We start from the raw sequence: 15,752 nt of genomic DNA, 5'->3' as shown, positions 1-15,752 counted from the left end.
AATCATGTCTCCTGGGTTGCTTTCAGGGGAGTTAGATTTGTCTAGAGGGGATGAGCCCACCAAACGCTCCCGGCATCTACGCTGTTTGCAAGCCTTGTCAGCTATATCAACACATCCCAATATTGTCAAGGAGACCCTGCCTCTGCTGCTACAGCATCTCTGCCGGATGAACAAAGGTAACGGCCGGGAATAATCATTAAGGGGCTGGGCTGAATGGGGAACCGTGGGCAGCTTCGGAGTTGATGCCTCTAAGCCAGTGGTCCATTGGTGACTATATTAAAAATGGTGATGCCTGGGCCTCAGTTCAGCTGAGTCAGTCTCTGAGGAGGGATGGGGCTTGAACAACAGGAATTGTTGAGAGTTCGGGTGATTTCAGCATGAAGTCAGAATTGAAAAGCACCAGTCTAGGGCCATGCTACTCAAAATGTGTTCCATCAACCAGCAGCCTGGGCACCGTCTGGGAACTTGGTAGAAGTGCAGAATCTCAGGCCCTGCTGATGAAAATTTGAGCAGGGTCTCCAACTAACTCCTCTGCACCATTGCTCCAGGCGTAAGTGATAGCAGCTGTTGCTGCTGTGAACCTGTGCAAGCCCACCGTGGGCCCTCACTAATTTCCTAAGCTCCCGCCTTTGCACCCGCCAGCTTTTCGTGGCAGAGCCAGTGGGTGTTCCAGCAGCCAGTACGTAGCAGGAGTATGGCCGGGGTTTGACTCCTAACTTTGCACTTACTGTGACCCTGGGAAACCACTGGTAGTTTCGTTTAGCCTCCACATCCTCCTCTGTGAAATGGGGGAAATGATATTCTCGGGGAGTTATGAAAACTAAAGGAGAAAACGTATGCGTGCTTCTCCTGCAGAGTTGACTCCCAATTCTGCTCCAAAATCAGAGTAGGTGAAAAAGAGCAGGCAAGAGAATACAGTTAACTTGGCTCTTTATAATATGCTCTTGGACTCTTTAGTCACTCATCTTTTATTATTCTTCCCATAGTCTGTATGTGAAACACCTGGAAGTGCTTTTAAGAAAACTTGACAGAGAATATTTTCTCATCACACAGGGACTGTGGTTGCAGAAACCAGTGAAGTTCTTGCCGTCTGTCAGAGCCTCCAGCAGGTGGCAGAGAAATGCCAGCGGGACCCCGAGAGCTGCTGGTATTTCCATCAGACAGCTGTACCTTGCCTGCTTGCTTTGGCTGTGCAGGCTTCCATGCCAGGTGACTTTTTGCAGCCTAGACTTGGAGCTCGCCCGCCCCTAGACCTCAGCTTTCCACTAGTGTTGAGCGGCACTGTCACCCTGAGGCTATCGCTGGTATCAGATTCTGTACCAGCAGAGGCTTCTTTTGAATGCTTTGTCCCCAAAGTGAGATTTCACTTCAAGCAAAGGGTGCCAACCTGACCGGTGTTAGCAACACCAGAACGATGCATACCTTTTTTCTCTATAATTGCTATGTGATTAGTTTAGTTAAAAATTAGGCCTTGGAGTTAAGCTGACCTGGTTGGCCAGCTTCAACTCCACCACTTGTTAACTTAAGTGAAGATACTTAGCCTTTGTATGCCTCTGTTCCCTCGCTTATAAGGGGAAGGCAAAGAGTAGTATCTTCGTCACAGGGTAGTTAGTAAGGATTAAATAAAAATGTGTGGTGCCTGGCAACATAGTACATAGTATGTACCTATGGGGGCTCCCTGTAGGTAGCTGCTATGATAAGGAGGACCCATGATGATAAATCTGTGTGACCTTTAAGTTTGGGAAAAACTAAAATATTCCTGAAGTTAAGATTGTGATAGTTAGCTTTATTCTCCACATTGCCAGCCTAAGGATAGCACAGAGTATTCAAGAACTCGTGGCCCACGTTAGCCACTCCGGCTTCTGGGGTTGTGCTGGTGCTCAGGGCTGCTGGGGACCTTAGCACCACTAGAGGACAGGGTAGAAACTGCTGTCATTGTGACTAGAATTGTGGTGATGACAGGGCCTAATCATCTGAACCAGAGTCATGGCATGGTGATGGTGTGTGTATGTGTGTGTTAATTTTTCAGAGAAGGAACACTCAGTTCTGAGAAAAGTACTGTTGGAAGATGAGGTCTTGGCTGCCCTGGTGTCTGTCATTGGCACTGCCACTACCCACTTGAGCCCTGAGTGAGTATAATCATTGATGTGGCTTGATCCTAGGCAGGAGGATAGCAGTCTTGGAGAGAAGCCGCAGATAGCTGCCTTCGGAACTGTCCTCTTACCCAGAATCAAATGTGGAGGGAGTTGTTTTGCTGGCAAAGGAAAAGGAAGGGGCTTTTTTTAGCACCGTGTGTTATAAGGGTGGGGGAAGCATGGGCTAATGTTTCTTAGCTACAGATGTGCGTAAGAATCACCTGTGGAGCATTTTTGTTTATTTTTTAATTTATGTATTTATTTATTTTGGAAATATACATTGCGTTCTCTGACTGGATTATAAGCTCCAGGAGAACGGGGATTTAATCTACCTGGTTCACTGCTAAATCACCAGGGCCTAAAATGGGAACGGTTCTTAGCACATAATATATGCTAAATTAATACTTGTTGAATGCGTGAAAGATCATGATCTGGCCCATTGGCCCAGTGACACTCATGTGAACTGAGGGTACTTGAGAACCCTGGCTCATTGGTGATACATAGTCTTCTCTCCCCAGCTTAGCTGCCCAGAGTGTCGCCCACATTGTGCCCCTTTTCTTGGATGGCAACATTTCCTTTCTGCCTGAAAACAGCTTTCCTTGCAGATTCCAACCATTCCAGGTAAGGGTCTAATGGACCAGAAGGGAAAGAATCTTGGACTTCTTTTTTTTAAGATCGTATTTATTTGAGAGAGAGTGTGTACAAGAGAGCATAAGCGGTGGAGGAGAAGCAAACTCTGCTGAGCAGGGAGCCCGATGTGGGGCTTGATCCCAGGACCCTGGGTCATGACCTAAGCCGAAGGCAGACGTTTAACCAACTGAGCCACCCAGGCGCCCCAGGACTCCTTTTAATTTTTAGGGCTAATATGGGATGGGTTTGGGGACAGACAAGCCTAGTGCTGCAAGACAGGCTTGCTAGAGCTCTTCTTCTTTTATAGGATGGTTCCTCAGGGCAGAGTCGGCTGGTTGCACTGCTCATGGCCTTTGTGTGCTCCTTACCTCGAAATGTGAGTACATTGGGGGAGTACCCTAGTTTAACCCTGACAAGGGGAGGCAGCTCCCAAGTGACTTCCGGTCAGAAACTTGCCGTAGGCTAAGCTGATCTATTTTCCTCACTGGAGAATTTAGTTCTCATCCATTCTGGCCCCTGCTGCCACTTTCTACTGGGTATCTCTTGAAGTGCAAGTGTTCTCTTCGTGCATCACATGGTCAGGTTTTGTGTAGGTGGAAATCCCTCAGCTGAACCAACTCATGCGGGAGCTTGTGGAGCTGAGCTGCTGCCCCAGCTGCCCGTTCTCCTCCACCGCTGCTGCCAAGTGCTTTGCAGGACTCCTCAACAAGCTCCCTGCAGGTACTGAGATCAGGCTGGGGGTGGGAGCCTCCTGGAAGCAATTACTGATGAAATCTTGGAAGTCCAGCCTTTACAAAAAGGAGCTGCTAATAATATAATAGGGACTACCAAGGGACAGTGCTTGGGACAAGAGTCAAGACCAAAGTTGGGCAAAGCTTACGGGACATAAGAAGATAAGAGGGTTCAAGCAGAGTGCTCTGTCTAGGTCTGTCATCCTACTCCCCACAGGGAGCTATTAGAGATCATTTTTTTCTAGAAGTAGACCGCTTTTTCCGAATACTAGTACCCCTGTGTTATGAGATACCAGGCTCTCACACTAGTGTCCTAGAGCTGAGTGGGCAAAGTCAGCCAGATTGTGTACTATTCTCTTCTAAAGGCTTCTCAGGGAGCCCTGCATTTAAATGATTTATATCCTTTGTTGTTAAAGGAGAAATGTGTAGCCTCTGCATCAGTGTTCCTTATTTTTAGGACAACAGGTGGATGAATTCCTGCAGCTAGCTGTGGACAAAGTAGAAGCTGGCCTGAGCCCTGGGCCCTGTCGTAGTCAGGCGTTCACACTGCTTCTCTGGGTAAGGAGCCAGAATGGATTCTGATTAGACAGAGACAGTTCTATCTGGCTAAATGAAATTTCTCCATTTGACCTTGAACCATAAGCATGCTTCTTGGGGTTCTGGGGTTCAAATGTCGTGCTCTGTTCTCTTTCTGATTACAGGTAACAAAGGCCCTGGTACTCAGATATCACCCTCTCAGCTCCTGCCTTACAGACCGGGTAAGTCTGTTCTGGAGACAGGAGAGCCGAGGACCTAAACAGTTTTCTTTATCATCCTAGAAATGACAGCCATCCTCCTTTTGAGTATTTAAGATTTATTCTTCTCTTCTGGTGCACCTCTTTTCTGCAGCTCACAGGCCTTCTGAGTGATCCGGAACTAGGCCCAGCAGCAGCCGACGGCTTCTCTCTGCTCATGTCTGACTGCACGGATGTGCTGACACGCACTGGCCACGCTGAGGTGCGGCTCATGTTCCGCCAGCGCTTCTTCACAGATAACGTGCCTGCTTTGGTGCAGGGCTTCCATGCTGCTTCCCAAGGTGAGACGGGATCTAAAAGAAAGGCCCCAAATATATAGACCTTTCCTTTGCTCAGGGCACATTCTCTCAAATAATTTGGGACCTGAGTGCTGCTTTAGAGCTGTTGTGTCGCCTGTACCTGAAAGGCTAAATTTCCCAATGCTTGTTCCACTTTTTTCCTTTAATGAGTCTCTCTGCCTTTTCTGAGCTTAAAGGTTTGTGGGGGTTTTTCCCAACCTTTTGCTCGGCTGATATCCCATCTTCATCAGAGATTGAAGTTGAATTCCCAAGCTCTATGTCTAAGACCAGTTTCTGCCTAAGCTTTTCCATGTTTTTACAGATGTGAAGCCAAATTACCTGAAGGGCCTGTCTCATGTACTTAATAGGCTGCCTAAGCCTGTGCTCTTGCCAGAGTTGCCCACGGTAAGCCCTGCAGTCAGAGCCTCAGACGGGGGGCCTAAGGCAGTGTCCCCAGCCGGGGCATGATGAGGTGGAGGAAAAGCGGGCTTATCACATACATGATCGTGCCTGCCTTCTCTGTGGCCCTTTAGCTGCTTTCCTTGCTGCTGGAGGCCCTGTCCTGCTCTGACTGTGTAGTACAGCTCTCCACCCTCAGCTGCCTTCAGCCTCTTCTGTTGGAAGCACCCCAGGTCATGAGTCTTCACGTGGACACCCTCGTCACCAAGTTTCTGAACCTCAGCTCTAGCCCTTCCATGGTGCGTTAAGCCCTCACAACTCTTTGGCATCTATGTGTCTCCTTCATGGGTCTCCTCTCACCCCCTGGGATTGTGTTCCAGGCGGTCCGGATTGCTGCGCTGCGGTGTATGCACGCTCTTACTCGTCTGCCCACCCCTGTGGTAAGTACCTCTTTGGCCTGGACCCTTCTTAGAAGAGCCAGAGAAGTACCTTTTTGCCTTAACAAGCAGGACTGGCCACCCTGCTGTGTGACTGCTGTGTGAGGTATGCACAGGCAGGCATTTACCTGACTGCCCTGTGATGGAATGGCCATCCTGCCACAGAGCATCCTCTCGAATCGCTAAAGAAGAGGAAAACATTAGTTGTAGAGGCAGAGAAGCAGCCCTTTCAGTTGCTTTGGTTGAGCAAAGCTGTGGCTCTTCTAACTCCACAGCTGCTGCCATACAAACCACAGGTGATCCGAGCTTTAGCCAAGCCCCTGGATGACAAGAAGAGACTTGTGCGCAAGGAGGCAGTATCAGCCAGGGGAGAATGGTGAGTTTCTAGGTCATGGGCAAGATGGAATTGAAATGAGCCTCATTGCTGACGCTGCCAACATTCTTTTTGCCTACAGGTTTCTGCTGGGGAGCCCTGGCAGCTGAGCCCTCAGTCCCAGCCTAGGGTGTTCCGACAGACAATCTAACCTGGAATTACTAACTATCAAGCCATCTTGCCCAAGGCAGGGAGACCACTGGCCTCTGATTGCCTCTCCGTGGGCCACTGTTGCTGGCTGTTTAACATAGGAATCCTGACTTCTAAGGCTTTGTGAAATAACTGAGTGTGAGACCACTTGTATTTGAAGAAAATCTTGGTCTTAGGGCTCTTCCATTTACTTGTCAGAAGAAGGAAGATATGCTGCTGTGGGGCGAATGCAGATGAATGTGGCTTTGAGGACCAGGATGATGGATGTGTGTGTACCTACTGGAAAATAAAGGTTTCTTTTGGTAATGGGGCTGTCAGATATTTTCCCCCTCCCCACTTATGTCTCTGTGGCACCTAACTAGAGCACCACTGTGTAAGCTAGAGGAACACTAACAGGGACTTGCCAGGAATTCTTGGGGGCATCCACCCCTCCAAGTAGAGCACAAGAAGTATGACCAGAACACATACTCACCAGCGCTGACTCTGACTTCTCCCTTCCTCACCCTCTAGTAAAAGCAAAGGGAAGCTACATATCTTTAAAAATCAAATACCTTTATTTTTCACCTTCAGCAGCATGTGAGAAGTGGCAGTGACCTCAGCAGTAGGCATGGTGTCTTGCCCTGTTGAGAAGCCAGAATCTCCGCTCTACTCTTCAGGTGTTTCCTCAGACAGCAAGTGGAAGAGGAGGTGGCCAAACCCAGTGCTGGAACCTGGAGGAGGTTGGGGTCAGCACCTGGCAAGGTTGCTAGCTGCCTAATCTCCAGTCTGGGGCTGGAACTTCAGTTTGCCTGAGCTGAGTAAAGGAACATCAGTCCTAGGATTTTTCCACATCGTGCCTTGTTTCTGCAGTTGCCAGGAGATTGGTCCTTGAGTTGTCCCTGCACGGTACTCTAAGGCAGGCCCACTGACTTTTTTGCCCAAGGATCCCAAGAAGCTATCCTTGGAGGCCCTTGAGACACCGTAGGAAGCAGGGTGGTGCTCAAGCTGTGGCGGACACAATCCAGCTCACACCGCCATCACAGAGGCTGAGTGAGCAGTCACCCAGGGAGGGGGGTCCCAGCTCATTCCATTCCCATGGGGCAGATGACTGGAAGGTAACAGCACCCGAGTAAGCCAGTGCCTATAAGAGAAGACAGAATGTCTGAGTTCCAAGAGTTCCTGGTCTTCCTTCCTGATCCTCAGTCCTCAGCAAGGATTCAAGGTATCCTCAAGCTACGTTGGCATTAATCCCAAAAGTAACAAAAGTTCTAATTTGTCCCATGTGCCCTCTGGTGTCTGGAGGGCCTTTAGAGGTTTCAAGCGAAACTTCTAAAGGACCACTCCAAGCAGTGTCAGGCAGGACTGCAATGAGGACAGGAAAGGGAAGAGGGCAGGTACTTCTGGTCTCCTGGTTACTACTGTCTTGGGAGTTGCAATTTGAAAAGTGGTTTACCCTTGTCTCTTGGGCTCAGGGGGGAACTTCATTTTTTTGTCCTAGGACTTGTGTTACAAACAGATGACTACAATCTCACATGTTGCTGGCCTGAACTCCAGACACTGGCATACAAATGGGAGGAGGTTGGTGGTCACTGTGTCCTACCTAGAAGTCCCTTCTTGACAGCAGCTCTCTCAGGGCTCTGCTGTGGTCATCTGTAAGCCACATATGCATGTACACCACACAGTTTTGGCCTTAAGCCCCTTTGGCTCACTTGAACAGTGATCTCTACTCTGAGTCTAGATCTGCAGTGGTCCAGTATGGGAGCCACTAGCCACATGTGCCTATTTAAATTAGTGACAATTAAATTAAAAATATAACTTGTGGGTGCATTAGCCGCATTTTAAGTGTTCAGCAACCATATATGGCTAGTGGCTAATATCTTAAACAACATAGGTACAGAAAACTTTTCTTATCACAGTGAGTTCTACTGGATGGCACTGGACTAGATGTTATACTTTACCTTCCTGTATCCACACCCAGGAAAACCTTCCAGTTGTCCAGGCAGCCATAGTTGTAATGATTCCTAAAAACCTAGAGCCAAGAAAAACAGGTTTAAAAAAAAAAACAGGTTTTTACAAATGCTTTTTTACTTAATTCCCTCCTAATTTTAAAGCCTAAATTGGCTAAGCTAAGGCTCAGCTAGGCAAGTTCTGACCTTTTATGAGGCCTGCCCTTATTGGCCCTGGCCATGGCTTCTGTTCCCAGGACAGCAGGCTCAGTTACCCCCCACCCCAAGCCCTCAGCCCTACTCACTCTGCCCTTGGCCTGCAGCCGACGTCTCTCCTTCTTGTTGATGTGCCTTTCGATACTAGTCTCACCTCGACTGATGAGAACGGCATGCCACATAGTTAGGGCACCCAAGGCAAGTGCTACGGAACTAAGAAAAGAGGGGCTGAGATTGGTGGGGAGCTTAGGGGAGGGGGAGGCTACAAGTAGGTCTGAATCCGAAACTGAGCTGAGCAATGATCCCCTGGAAACCTCCTAAGTCTTATCTCCCAGCCTATGTCGTAGGTCAGTTGTTGCTTCACTATGTCTATTAAAAACATCAACGAAGAAGCATCAACATGAGCAAAGAATAAATTATGTGGGAAGAAGGATGGGGAAACAAGTCTGCGTTGCTAATAAAAATGGTCCATATTTCCTAAAATACCCAAGCTTATAAACAGCAGCAGGTACTGAAAGCACCCGGTTTAGAACAGGCAGCACACATTTCTGATCCCGGCTCTCCCACTCCCAGCTGTGATCACACGGCAGCTCACTTCACCCTCTCATCTTCAGTTCTCCTCATCTGGAAATTGCACTGTCCTACCCTGAGGTAGGAGCTTAACTTACTTTGGCACAAAACACTCAGTGCTAGCATCCTTAGTGTTCCCTGCCCCAAAACACTGAAGAAAATTAAGCACTGACTCTTTGCCAAGCTAAGTCACACCAGGAACAGCAGCAGATGACAGGTGGGTCCCTGCCCACACATGGGCACTGGAACGGTTTTCCTCTAGCTGCCCCCCACTTAAACTGTCAAAAATGAGCATTTGATACCTGCACAGGAACCAGAGGTAGACAAGACTCTTGTGAGTCACCCTTTCTCGGAAGGAGAAGGTAGGTGGTGGGGTCTGGTGATATGTCTAGAAAAAGAAGAGCAGGGTTGTTCATTTGCTCTGTTGGTCTCTACCACAGCCCCCAGCACCTGCAGGCAGGGAAGTGACCAAAGCCCAGGGTGAGAAAGTAGGGAGTCAAGCCACAGAGAACTCAGGGCAGCAGCCATATGGGTGGGCCAAGCCTGGCGGCGGCATCATGTGAACACATACTGGGCAGAGCGGGTCTGGACAGGATGGCAAAGCACAGGAGGAGCCGACCCTGAGCCTTCAGATTTGACAACACAAATGGGGCTCCAGGGGAAGCCACTCCACTTCCCAGCGAGAAGGCCCTCACTATGTAGCTGCAGTCCTCAAGAGAGGAGGCCGGGCCCACACCTAGAATACAAGCAGGAGAACTGAGCTCCGCTGAGGGCTGAAAGGGCAGCAGAGGTTAAGTGGTACAGTCATGACCCAAGACCTCTCAGAATTAGGGGTCCTTAAAGGCCCAGGAAAGCAATGATCCTGACAACAGATGCAGAAAGACCAGGAACAAAGGGTGATCAGACTGGCTCAGCCTGATCTCTGTCCCCTGGAACCCCATTACACAGACTAACACAGACTCCTTGCTGCTCAGGCCATCACCAAGGCAGAGTCCTTGCTCCGCCCAAAGAAGGTGATAATGGGATAGAGAGCCCAAAACTGTCACAAACCAGGGATTTTAGTTTACCCCAGGCCACAGAGCCTGGCCATGGCAGATAGCCTCCCAGAATACCCCTGATCCAGTCTTGAGAGGCCCCTCAGCCAGCCTCTACAACTGCACTAGCAGGTGGGCCCCCGCTGCCTCAGCAACTCTATACCCCCGGCCTGAGCAGCAGGAGGCAGTGGGGTGGGGACAGCCCACCTGGTTGGCAACCGCCTGTAGTTTGTTCTTGTCGAGCTGTTTCATTTTCTAAGGGGATGGAAAACAGTGCTGGTTATACTCTTAGGCCTCTAGGATGGGGGTGCTACCAGCCCCACTCCTTACGGACAAATTCCATGCCCCCAAATTCTACTGAGCGATCCTGCTCCTAACCATGGGCTCACCTCGATGGCAGCATAAGCTTCCCGGAAAAGGTCCCAACTTCCATAGCTGCAGTAGACACAGCCCAGAGTCATGAAAAAGCAGAAAGAGAAGAAGTACCGATGGTTATAGTGGCCCACACAGTTGTTTAGCCAGGCTGGTAGGGGAAGGATTAAGGATAAGATCAAACACAGCTTCTGGTCTCTGGTTCATCCCTGCTTCATAATGGCATCATCCAAACACAGGGCTTCCAGTTACCAAGAACTATATCCCAAAGGCAGGAAAACATAGGACTGTTCCCAGAGGTTAAAGTTTTTCAGAGCCTTCACTAGTCCCACTGGGAAATTGTGAAAACTGAAATCCTTCAGCAAAATGAATCTGCCAATACTTCAACCTAGCTTAGGTTAACCAGCCACCTGTAAGGGACAGTACAGAGGTGCCAGTGGTTCCACCTGGCACGCCCAGTGGACACCATGAAGCCCAAACAACTCTTAACATCCCACAAATGTTGGCATGACAGTCTACAAAAGAAAACTATTAGAATAGATCCCCTACTCCATGAAGATCTGTCCCAGAGCTTGTAAGCCTCCTGCTTCTCCCCCGCCAGCCCTGGCTCCAGAGATGGCCAGTCCCCACCACTCCTCTTCTACTAACTTTCACGAGCCCAGTGTTCTTGGAGGGATGATGCCTTGGTTGTGGCCCTTAACCCAGTGCGGGGCTCTGGAGCTAAAGGAACAGGCCTCAGGCAGAAGAGATCATAAAAGGATACGGCAGTGGTGATCCATCTTCAGCACACACCTGTGAGGGAGGGACACAGGCTCTGTTACGGTGGCCAAGGTTCTTGAGAGGTCAGTGCCCATCCTTTCCTACAAGGCCCAGCATCCTGCTGAGGTGGAAAGGGCACAGACTTTGAAGAGAGCCAGGCCTTGCTTCCAAACCCTGCTTCACTGGCTACATGATCTTGGACAAGGTTAACTCCTCTCTGAAGCTCAATGTCCACAGTGGTGACAATGCCTAACCCAGGACCATCCTGAGGACCAGGTGTCACGACGTGAGGGCACACTGCCTGCTGTATGACGGGCGCTTCATGAACGTCTTCTCAAACTTTAGGTCTAAATTTTGCCCTAGGATTTCAGCAGAAGGGCCACAGCCCGGGTTCACAGCAAGCAAAGCCAAGACCCACCTATTGCAGATGCTGCAGTGGTGTGTTCGGGCTGGCTTGGGGTAAATGCACTTCTTACAAATGGAGACTGTTGCGATGTCATTCCGGCCCTGTGCAGAGGGAGAAAAGCATCACGACAATGGCGGCAGCACAGTTCTGGACCTCAGAAGGTACCAAGGCACTCTCCCTCCCCACTCCTGGGGCTGGCTCCCACAGCCCGCAGCTCTATCCCTCCCACATGGCCCTGTGGGGACCGACCTGCGGTGGGTATCCAGGTGGAGTGGTGATGGCCTGGTAGTAATGGAAGACGATAAGGATCAGATTCCAGTGGCTGTAGAAGAAGTGCCAGCAGAGCCGTGGCACTGAGTACGTTCGGAGGATGAGAGGCAGGACACACAGGTAGGCAATGGCCACGATGGAGCTGGTCAGCACAATCACCAACACCACGAACACCTGCCCACACCAGTGAGGTTGGGAGACACCGTCAGAGTTTGCCAACACCAAGGGCAGACTCGGGAATTTCCCTGGGGTAGGGGGTTGGTGTGGGTCCCAAACCCAATGTGGGTCCACCAGACACATGTCCTTCTACTACCCCAAAACAGCCCTTTTCCTGCTCCCTGGGCATCACTCACCACCCCACACCAGCGGATCACGTTGTCCACCAGCCAGTAGATAGGCTCAAAGGCAGCATCGACAGCGGTGTCACTGCCCCCAAAGGAATTGTAGAGCAGGGAGCGCAGGCAGACCTTGCCATAGCGCCAGCGCTGTACCAGGCCCCGGAGCAGAGGTGGGCATCGGCGCCTGTAGCCCAGGAGCAGAAGCAGGCGCAGGCAGAGGCGGGCGGGCCCCAACAGCAGGCTCCGCTGGCCCCGCATGGCTCCTAGGAGAGCACACCATTGTGAGGAGCTGGTCAGGTCCTGTCCCTCCCTATCCCGCCAGGGAGGAGGGGGCAAAGACCTCAGAATGAGGCCCACCTGCGCCAGTCACCAGCTGTGGCAAGTAGGAAGGTCACTTCACTTCTCTGCAGAATAGGTGGCACCAGTGTCCCAACCAGATTACATGGGGTAGGGTCTGGAGGTTCTGAACCTGCAGAAATCCTACTTCTATTACACCACATGGGTGCAGAGCAAATCCAGGATGAGGCACACCTAGAGTAAAGAGCCACAGTAAAGGGCTCGGGGAGAGGCAGGCAGCTCCAAGCCAAGGCAGGGTCTTCGGAGTTGTCTGTGTAGACAGAGCAGTAGGTGGAGCACAGCAGACAAGCACCACACCTCTGTGGGCAGGGCCATCACAGGGGAGGATTCCCAGGGTCTCCTGCCTGCTCTAGCCCACCCACCCACCTCCAAACAATTGTTCTTCACCAAGGAATGGCCAGTGGGGGAGTAAGCACGTAGCATGCGGGTCCTACATCTAGATCTGCCCTGGTGCTGAATCTCTGCAGAAGATACTCATCTTTCCTCCTTCCTCTGGGCTAATGTTACAAGCCACCAGACCCAGCCTGGTAGCCTGAGAGTCCTTGTCGCCTGTCAGGACACCTCAGCTACCCTATATGACATCAGATGCTTTGTCTCCAATTCCAGTCCCAGCCCCACCCCAAGGATACAAAAGCCAAGACAACTTCAGGTGTTCACAGCAGAACACCACCACAGGCAGGAGACCGTGGCAGTGGGAGGGGGCCTTCATGCTGTGGCTCATGAAGACTACAGAGCCTGTCTGTCCTCTATGATGAGTCTCCCCTGGCCAGTTCTAGCTGGACACTCATGAGTCTTCTCTGCAGCTGCTGCCCTTGCCCCCAAGCTTCCCAACCAGCCTTCCCACCTCTGAAAGTACCTTCATTCCTCTATGTGAGTTCTACCTCACTCAACAGCCATGGGAGGTCAGCAGCCCAGGCAACGTCCAGAACAGAAGTCATGGGCTCCTTCAAAGCTAGTCTCATCAATTCCGCAGATCAAAGCCCTTACCAGAAAAGAAATTATCTGATTTTCCCCTAGGGCTACTATGTCCTCAGCAACTCCACTGACTTATTTAACAGGCAGCTCAAAACCCAACAGAAACTGGAGTAGGCTGCTCCACTGTAGTGACAGTTTCAGTTCAGTAACTGGAGCAAGGTGCTCTCCTTGCACACTGGCTTATCACTAGACGCCTTTCAAAACAAAAACAAAAACATTTCATTACCTTCTTCCACAAGCCCTGTAATGACTTAAGGCAAATAAGAATCCAGCAGACAAGGCCAGCCAAAGAGTAGACAATTCAGTAAGGATTTACTCTGCATCAGGATAAAGAAACTGGCCATTCCCATCACTCCTAGGAGCTAAGAGACTTAAGATGTAGTGTAGAAATGAGAGACAGGAAAAAGTCAGCCTTCCTCCTTCCTCTTGAGTTGGAGTCCTATTGCTTGGAACATGGTCTGGCTTGAAGTATGAATTTTCAAAATAGTATATGGCCATAGTTAAATGTAAGAGACAAACGTTTTACCCCACAACAAATCCAAGTGATTCAGATTGTCCACATCACTGTTCATTCCCTTACTGTGGCTAATGGAGGGTTTCCTATTTGGTAAAATACTCTTTATAGCAACAGCTCACAAATAAGATGCATTCCTTGCCTGTTAATAAACAGGAGTTATATGCCATCTCTCCAGTCTACAAAAAACCCAGAAACATTCTTTTTCAGATTCTCCACCTTTCGGACTGTCCTCAACCACCTCTGGTATTCCGAAGTTCTACAGGAAATGCCTGCCTCCAGGATTAGACTTACTCTCATCTACCCCATAACTTGACTAGGGCTCCATTCTGCACTTAAGTAGTTCTGTGACCTTGGGCGAATCACCCAATCTCCTAGTGTTCTCATTCAGTGACAGGGTAGGCTTAAATGCTAAGTTCTCTTCCAGCTCTAACCCTCTATTGTTCTATATATACACTTGGTTAAGGTATAAATGAAATATTTACAAAATGCTTAACATGATACCTGGCTCACAGAAGGACTCAATAAATGCTTGTTAAAGAACAGAGGACACAGAAGTGGTGAGGCTGGTCCAACGTCTATCTGTGCTACAAATAATAGCAAGTGCACTCCTGCCAAAGTGATAACATTTAAAAAAGCGTCTGATGCTATCATTCTTTACGGTCAGTGAAGAGAAAAGGAAACCATGGTTAGAATCATAGTATTTAAGAGCAAAAAAGGATTTTGGAAAACATGTCCCAATTAGAAATCAACCCAAACATGTAAGCTGAAAGCTTGTAGATGCAGAGCTACACATCAGATTTGAGCAAATCATTTTAGCTACTGGGGTTTAGGGGGTACAGGGATGGCAGGGAAGAGATACTGTGGTCCATGGGATCACACTTGAACATACGGAGTTCCTTACTTCTCAGGAAATTGAGGTAAAACAGATCTGGAAGAAACTGTGTGTGTGTGTGTGTATGTTGTAGTGGGGTGCGGAGAATGAGAGTGAACACAGGAGGAAACAGCAAAGCTGAGCTTCACTATCACCCCCAAGCACAAGCCTTTAGCATTCTGATCCCTCAGTAGCAACCACGGGCCATAGTGACGTCTGCCACCAGATTAGAGGGGATTGAAGTCAGCCACAGCACTCCCCTCTTTCCAAGGCTCTTAAGTCACCATCTGTTTTCCAAGGGGAAACTGGGGTGGTGGGGGCTGGAGGGTTTGCACGGGGAGGGACATATTCCAAAGCCACCAGAAGGCAAGGGAAACTGAGATGAAAGTTGTAGCAAATCTCATCTGGACAAAGATGCTGCTCTCAGGACGTCTGCTGTGTTAAGCAGTAGTTGTCAGTCATCAGTAAGAGCAGCATTCTGCTCACGTGCAGACTTCCCTTCCGGACTAACAGGCTTGAAAGAGAAAAAGTTAAGCATGGGCCCACACGACCTGAGATCCGCTTGAGAGGATCCGACCGCAAGATCTGAAGTTGCAGTCACAAAAACCTGGAGAAGGTTTTACTTCTGAATGGGGTGCGTGGTCATTGTGCGATGGAATGGAAGTGGGGGGAAAAAAAAACCAAAAACTTGGGTTCCGGTTTGGGCTCTACCTTGAACTATCTTTGAGCCACCAGACAAGTCAAATCCTGTCTCTGGATCTGAGTTTCCAAATCTGTAAAATGGGCAACTTGAGTTGGCTGACCTCCTTCCAGCTCCGCGCGTTACAGCTCCCCAAGGGTGCACTCCTCCAGGCTTGTGCTGGGCAAGGCCGTGCAGGGCGGAGCAAAGAGAGAACAGGAACCCGGGCTCAGGAAAAGGCCCCGAACAGGGCCCGACCCTAGAAAAAAGGGCAGCACTGGGGAGCAAAGGCCGCGGCTCCGCTCTTACCTGCCGCCCGCCGACTCCCCAGTCAGCCAAATGGAACCCCCGCAGCCTCCGCCGCCGTTCACTGCCACCCCCTCCAGCTCTGCAACCCGGCCGGGCCCGGCTCAGTCCAACCAACCATCGCCCGCTACCCGCAGGACCAGCCCCAAGCCTGGGACCCGCCGCCAGCCCATCCTGGACCACAGGCGCACGCGCAAGCGTTCCGGAGCCCCGCCCCCAGACTGGTCCTG

The 15,752-nt window shown here is 50.1% G+C and overlaps 2 protein-coding genes across 10 annotated transcripts in view; one reads left to right on the top strand and one right to left on the bottom strand.

The window, feature by feature from the left end:
* MMS19 (MMS19 homolog, cytosolic iron-sulfur assembly component) overlaps nt 1–6,233 on the top strand; it is a 33,346-nt gene extending 27,113 nt beyond the window's left edge. For all 3 annotated transcript variants that reach the window (XM_047703287.1, XM_047703286.1, XM_047703288.1), the window contains 14 exons: nt 27–176; nt 1,054–1,209; nt 2,030–2,129; nt 2,654–2,756; nt 3,073–3,141; nt 3,359–3,485; nt 3,954–4,054; nt 4,198–4,254; nt 4,385–4,571; nt 4,891–4,973; nt 5,102–5,266; nt 5,348–5,407; nt 5,680–5,780; nt 5,860–6,233. In XM_047703287.1, coding sequence (XP_047559243.1) covers nt 27–176; nt 1,054–1,209; nt 2,030–2,129; nt 2,654–2,756; nt 3,073–3,141; nt 3,359–3,485; nt 3,954–4,054; nt 4,198–4,254; nt 4,385–4,571; nt 4,891–4,973; nt 5,102–5,266; nt 5,348–5,407; nt 5,680–5,780; nt 5,860–5,887 — 1,487 coding nt within the window. In that variant the 3' untranslated portion in view covers nt 5,888–6,233. The remainder of the gene's footprint in view (nt 1–26; nt 177–1,053; nt 1,210–2,029; nt 2,130–2,653; nt 2,757–3,072; nt 3,142–3,358; nt 3,486–3,953; nt 4,055–4,197; nt 4,255–4,384; nt 4,572–4,890; nt 4,974–5,101; nt 5,267–5,347; nt 5,408–5,679; nt 5,781–5,859) is intronic.
* A 225-nt stretch (nt 6,234–6,458) lies between these two features.
* ZDHHC16 (zinc finger DHHC-type palmitoyltransferase 16) lies at nt 6,459–15,717 on the bottom strand. 7 transcript variants are annotated; one of them, XM_047703290.1, is made up of 12 exons: nt 15,526–15,716; nt 12,175–12,348; nt 11,833–12,080; nt 11,459–11,653; nt 11,222–11,310; nt 10,808–10,836; nt 10,062–10,195; nt 9,880–9,927; nt 8,941–9,026; nt 8,158–8,281; nt 7,865–7,935; nt 6,459–7,047 (listed from the first exon to the last, which is right to left on the bottom strand). In XM_047703290.1, exons 3-12 carry the CDS (start codon nt 12,073–12,075, stop codon nt 6,933–6,935), a joined length of 1,134 nt encoding a protein of 377 aa, XP_047559246.1. In that variant the 5' UTR covers nt 12,076–12,080; nt 12,175–12,348; nt 15,526–15,716; the 3' UTR covers nt 6,459–6,932. The 7 variants fall into 7 exon arrangements, with proteins under 7 accessions (XP_047559246.1, XP_047559245.1, XP_047559248.1 ...); XM_047703289.1 differs by lacking the exon at nt 12,175–12,348; XM_047703292.1 differs by lacking the exons at nt 12,175–12,348; nt 15,526–15,716 and adding an exon at nt 15,341–15,503.
* Between the last annotated feature and the right edge of the window lie 35 nt (nt 15,718–15,752).

This window comes from Lutra lutra, chromosome 14, assembly GCF_902655055.1.
Source record: "Lutra lutra chromosome 14, mLutLut1.2, whole genome shotgun sequence".
Taxonomy (NCBI): domain Eukaryota; kingdom Metazoa; phylum Chordata; class Mammalia; order Carnivora; family Mustelidae; genus Lutra; species Lutra lutra.
This window is presented reverse-complemented; position numbering and strand designations above follow the sequence as displayed.